The sequence below is a fragment of the Sprattus sprattus genome (assembly GCF_963457725.1).
Source record: "Sprattus sprattus genome assembly, chromosome: 2".
Lineage (NCBI taxonomy): Eukaryota > Metazoa > Chordata > Actinopteri > Clupeiformes > Clupeidae > Sprattus > Sprattus sprattus.
Genome location: NC_137921.1, coordinates 50,086,392 through 50,092,662, shown reverse-complemented (window position 1 = coordinate 50,092,662; position 6,271 = coordinate 50,086,392). Strand labels below are relative to the sequence as shown.

Here is a 6,271-nt window from a genome sequence, read left to right as displayed (position 1 = left end):
CATTTTTCCAAAATTTTGAAATAAATGTCTTTATCTGTGTTGTTCTATGTACATCCAATTCTGACAAAAGCTTTAAGACACTTCCTAGTCCATCTAGCACTTTTGGTTAGTCAATGACTACATGAGTTTATCTACAGCCAGTGGTTGCAGTACTCAAACCATACTGCAGAGGAAGTCTTATGTAATGGGACTATAGTCTAGTCATCTATAGATGGAATTTCTGGGAAGCACCATTTTTGTAAATTAATTAAAACAAAAGACAGAACCAGTTTGCTCACATTTAATAAAGATTTTAGATTTTCATTTACATTTTACATTTCATTGTTGCTTTCACACATTACACACATTTTCACAGACAGTAGTTTTAGCCTTAAAAGTTTAAAAAAAAGTATTGCATCAGTAGGCTATTTCAGGGCATTCAGCAACAGATCATCAGAGTGCTTTCAGACTGATTCACCTCACTGTATGCATCTGTTCAACGCATGTAAACAGCCATATCAGGGCAAACATCATTTGACCACTCCCAAGAGTTCTCACCATCACAATATATTAGAGAGAAAGTAATCAGTTCACTGTAAACATTATCTTTTCCACACAACAAATGTATGAAACGTTTCAACAACGGTAAAAGGTCCAGGTAGGAAACATAAAGTAAGTATGCATCCGTAGGAAACAATGCAAATGACAGTAAAAAAAATCCCTGAACATAGTTTGTTGTGACCATCATGTTGCCATCTGTTCTGCCACAGACACAACACAACACAAGTCCTTTTTATACATAGATCCCGCAATCATGTTAAGAACACCCACCAACATGCCAGCTAGCTGGAACCACAGGCGTGACATTTAGCGTTTAGGTTGATCTATAAAGCTGCATTTGCAGTATTGCAAACTTATAGTGACTTTGTCTCTAGATTTAGCAACTCTTTGATCTGCCCTAGTGACTAAAATCCAGTCTAGCAACTAGCCACAAAACTGGCTTCTTCTCGCATCTTTGGCAAACCCCGCTTTCATAACTGAGCACCCGGGGGGGAAAAAACAGTTTTTACCCATTTGTAAATAGCGGCCAAGTTTGCCTTTCTTTTGCATTTTGCCCCAAGCATTAACCACGTTTATAAAAGTAATTGTTGACCTATGTAGCACCCAGAGCACCTTTCATTGCGTAGAAGCGGATGTTCAGAGGAGCACCATATTATAGGACGAGCGCAAACCTATGCTACATAATTATGCATATCCCTTTGGTCTCATCTCATTAACACTCCGCATGTATTAACAGAAAAATGGGCATATAAGAACGCTTGCATGAATAAGTTTAGCCTTCTGGCCTCTTAAACTTTGTCTTCTCTCATTTCAACATTACAGCATTTATTAGGCATTGTTAGATAATTGGACACAATTATCTGTTTTTAAGATTTGTGTAGTTTTGAATCTGTTTTCATTTGCTTAGTATTAATTATATTAATAATCGTATATACACACAAAAAAACACCCTACACTGCCTCTACCCAGTATCTTCACCCTGACTCCTCAAATAGAAAAATCAAACAAAATATCCAACTTGTGAGAACAGAGGATGCTGTTTTGTGTCCTTCATGCATAGATCAGTATTAAGTGATGTAGGAACTCAACAGTGCCGCAGCCCATTCCACCAACATAATGCAAACCTGACATTATGTGGGATAGTGGAACAAACTTAATTAAAACTGTGCTTTGGTCCATCATATCCATCCCCTCCCACAGTGTTCTCCTATTGACTGTGCAGGCGTCTCAGCATGTCTTACTTGTCTTGGTGGAACCTTTGAGGGCAATGTAAGGCAGACCCAAGCCCCAGCTGTCTTTGGGCCAGTACTGAATGCCTGGCAGGGAGTACGGGATCTCAACACTAGCATCGAAATAGGCAATTAAAGTGCTTCCGTGAGCAGTGGCCACCACAATCAGGATGTGCCTTGAAGGAAAAGAGATATGAACGTGAAAACAAACCCCATTCCTCATTTTTGAATGTTTTTCCTTTGAGAGTACAATTGAAACGTGCTAAAACCACTGTATAAAAAGGCTTACCAGATGCCGTGCAAATAGCAGAAGTTGAGCTTTTGCCAGAAGCTGCAGCCAAATTTGTCACTGATCCAACAGGAGATGGCTAACACCCACAGGCCGATGGAGACTTTAGCCAGACGCAGCACTCGCTGGTCATTGCAGCTGCGAGAGAGAGGGAGAGAAGACACAACAGCGGAGGTCAGTTTGAGCTTTCTAATAGAGGTGTATGATACAACACCCAAAGGGAAGAGTGCGCCTGGTCTCTGTACCTACCATCTCATCTCCACACACATGGAATAGAGGGTGTGGACGCCGAAGACGTTGAGCACGTAGGCGTTTGCCGTGGGCTTCACGAAAGATGACAGCGTGGTCACAACAGTCACAGCTAGGACCATCTTTGAGAAGGAGTTTCTAGAAGTGGCAAAAAGAGTCCCTGACGTTAAGCAAGAGGCTGACATATTGGGAGGGTTTCAGAAAAAGGATTTTTGCAGTGTTCAACCCTAACCCTAATCAGATTGGGGCCTTGATCCGTTTGCTAAATCACCTGTCATCTGTACCTAATTAGGTGTAGGAACTAGGGCCTACTGGGGGACTAAGGCTTACTAGGGGACTAGGGCTTCCATTGCATATTGGCTGTTCAGAAAAATAGCATTGGCATTAATGCGCATTAATTCATTAGAAAAGCTATGGTAATGATATGGTAATTGGAATAACGATAGTTGTAATAATATTGTTATTGTAATTAGAATGTAACGATAGAAGTCAATAAAAGTAACTATACTTTTATGACCCAGTGTGTTATCTCTTTAGATATTAACGTTATCAAAGTTCTGGGACAGAGCCATTTCAGAGACACACACACACACACAACAGAAAGCCTTGCCATTAACCCAACTGGTTATCACATTTTGCCTGTGTGTGCTTCTGACACTCTATACCTCCCTGTACATAACTGACTTATGAGCACATAGGCATGAATAAATCAGTGGTCCAGTACTTAACCCCATCAAACCCATCACGCCTTAAACTAGTCACCTTTACATTCATTGATAACAGACACCCCTGCAGTCATGTGGGACATTCCTCTGCTAGCGGTTTGCATTACTACTGTCTGCTGTACCACACATGCACAGGAGGTGCACAGGAGGGGGCTGAGGTTGCTCGGGCAGCTGGCTGTGTGCCCTCCTCGACTGAGGGGGCGTGGCGGCATTGGTTAGTGATCGACCCTGACAATTTCAGAGTTTCAAGTGATATAGGCAGAATATGAGTCCAGGGGACGGGGCGTGGCGGCAGTGGTTAGTGAGAGTTTCAGGTGATATAAGCAAAAAATGCGTCCAGGGGACGGGGGCATGGCGGTGATGGTGAAAAAATGAATGTGTTGCCCCTTTCTTCCGGGGCAGATTAATGGTCCTTCAACATTCCTGCGCACGTCCCTGGGACTCAGGGTATAACCACATTTAAGTTTAACTCTAAAAATCCCCATGACTGCTTTCAGGTATTCATGCTGTGTGGTGAAGCCAGGTAAGGAATGTCCTTGCCCACAAACCATGTGAGCCGTATAGCCTAGTCTACAACATGCACAAGAGGGAGTGAGCGAGAGACAGAGAGAGTGAGAGAGAGAGGGAGTGAGAGACAGAGAGAGAGAGGGAGTGAGGCAGTGCTGTGGTGTGCGGGTGTGTGCTATATGCTCTCGTTACCTGTCCTTGATGAAAGAAGGAAAGAGCCTGCGGGGGAACCACAGGGCGTAGCCAATGGCCAGGACCCACACGATGGAGAGCTCATCCAGCATTTGACCCATAAAGCTCAGGGTCATGTGGAAATACATAGAGAAAAGACCTGTGGGGAAAGGAGAGGCAAAGAATACCACACATGCGCAAACACACACGCACACGCACACACACACACACACACACACACACACACACACACACACACACACACACAAACACACACACACACACACACACACACACACAGTAAGTAAACAATCTCAGGCACTAATAACATTGAGTCACCCACAAAACAAGTCCATCAACTCTACAGTGTAAAATCACTGACCTGCTGCTAAATTTAAACTATGCACTCAGTCCTTCACAGTTCTACCCAAGCCCATCCTACCTCATAAAAGACAAGTTGGTTAATATCATGGTGTGTTAAAGTTTCATGAGCAGGGCCTGACATTATAGTGTGGTGTTTCCTAAAGAGCTTTAGCCTGCTTCTGCTCCCAGCTCAGTTCTTCATGAAGCAAATTTGTGTTTGGTTATGCAGGCTAAAAGAACCTCACCAACAAAGATCATCATGAGCCACACAAGGTGCACAGCCAAGTTCCTCTCTTTGGCATAAGGGTGGAGCAGGTAGAGCATGATGGGAGAAATCACAAAGAAAATAAAGCTGCTCATCTGGGAGAGAAGAAGGGGAGAGACAGAGAGAGACAGAGAGAGAGAGAGGTGGACAGAGATAGAGAGAGAGAGACAGAGAGAGACAGAGAGAGAGAGAGGTGGACAGAGATAGCGAGAGAGAGAGAGGCCGACAGAGAGAGAGAGAGAGAGAGAGAGAGAGAGTTGAGAGTTATTCTTTTGCCAGCCAAATTCTGAACAACATCAAATTGCCATTGTATGTCTTTGAAGATACTTTTACAATAGCACTTTGCGATATAAATATGTAATAACATTATAGGCTATGATATCTGTATCTCTCTCACTGTGTTACTAGATTATACAAACACGTAGCCTATTCGTATTATTCCTTTCGATTGTTGGGCAATTGCACATAAAGCCAGATACGATTAGACAGTGAAACCTTACTGTGTTAAAGTACTCCACCACGTTCTCCGAGTGGCGGTAGTTGTCCTCGCACCAGTCCACATCGGAGCTCTCATAGGAGAACACACCTGCCATATCTTTAGGCTAACAGAGTACTGGGAGAGAATCACTGTGGATGGATAGAGAGAGAAAGAGAGAGATCGTTATGGGCTTCCATAGCTACAGTGCCTGACTTAGAATTAATTGGAAACACCATTACAGAATCACATAGGCGCTATATATATACAAATATATATATAAATATATATAAAAAAGTGACTTGTCAGAGAAAAAAATCAGGAATTGAAAGTCAGAAAAAAATATTAAACAAAAATAAACAGGTGCATGCATTTGGTGTTATAATTTATCCCTCGCGATTAGGGGTAGGATTCCTCGTACTATTTAACTTTTATAGTGGTCAATGCGAGGACATATCTTTGGGTTAGCATTCAGGGCGCAGATGTCAGTGGGATAAACGTTCACTGAGACCACATTTCATCAGTAGCAGGAAATGCGACGACAAGCACAAAGATCCCAAACACAGACTCACCTGGAAGCGGCTTGGAATTCAGAGGAAAAGGTAACCTGTGGCACAGAATTCGTGACAGCATGCGAAGAAGCCACACAATTCTTCCTCACGTAGCGAACCTTGACCGAAACAGAGAAGGGTATACAGAACAGCCTACCCCTAAGGTAGGTCTACATATGCGATGCTCCTCATGTGCGCCGGTAGCCTTAAGGCTTGAGGCTCAGGTAAAAATGTCCCCGGTCCAGTTGCTCGGGTCTAACCAATTACATCACACCCTGGTTTTGGTTGGGTTTAGAGAACAGGTGAAACTGATCGAACGGTCTCTTTCTCTGCTCTATTGTTTGAAAGCCGTCAGAACACACACTGAACTGGTTTGCGCGACAGGTGACTGTTCCCTTACGTAGCTACTAATATCACACCAATGGCATCATGAAGTCTAGGCACCATTGCGGATTTTTAGCTATCATAACGCCAACGTATTACACGAAAAATAATGAATGATGCGTTGGTCCTTTTGACAGTATTTCAAGGTTGGATCATGTGCTCCATATATTGTCCTGCCACAGAGAGGAACCGTCCGTGTTTTTGGCTCGTTCACTCGCCATGCACATTTAAATGTATTCAAGTCGGAAACACTAGAACACCATTTGTTACCCCAATAAAGCGCAGCTCACTAATTATTTAAAGAAAAGAGCCGAAAGTTTTAATTTGTGAAAGGGTGACACTAAAACTAATGCAGGTGGATCACAGGTCAGAACCTCTACAGAGAATGTCACAAAGGCAGTAGCCTAAACGCGATTCTTTATTGATGATTTCATGATATCTTGGTATTTTTAGAAATATCAGGTATAGGCCTAATGAATCCTCTTTCCCCTGCATGGGTTGATGCCAACGATAAGGACACAAC

The 6,271-nt window shown here is 42.9% G+C and overlaps 1 protein-coding gene across 1 annotated transcript; it reads right to left on the bottom strand.

Moving 5' to 3' along the window:
* Positions 1-1,767: 1,767 nt before the first annotated feature.
* acer1 (alkaline ceramidase 1) lies at positions 1,768-4,931 on the bottom strand (the record flags this gene model as incomplete). Its single annotated transcript, XM_080831968.1, has 6 exons — positions 1,768-1,945; positions 2,059-2,196; positions 2,308-2,445; positions 3,732-3,870; positions 4,319-4,433; positions 4,839-4,931. 6 exons carry the CDS (start codon positions 4,929-4,931, stop codon positions 1,768-1,770), a joined length of 801 nt encoding a protein of 266 aa, XP_080688094.1.
* Positions 4,932-6,271: the final 1,340 nt, after the last annotated feature.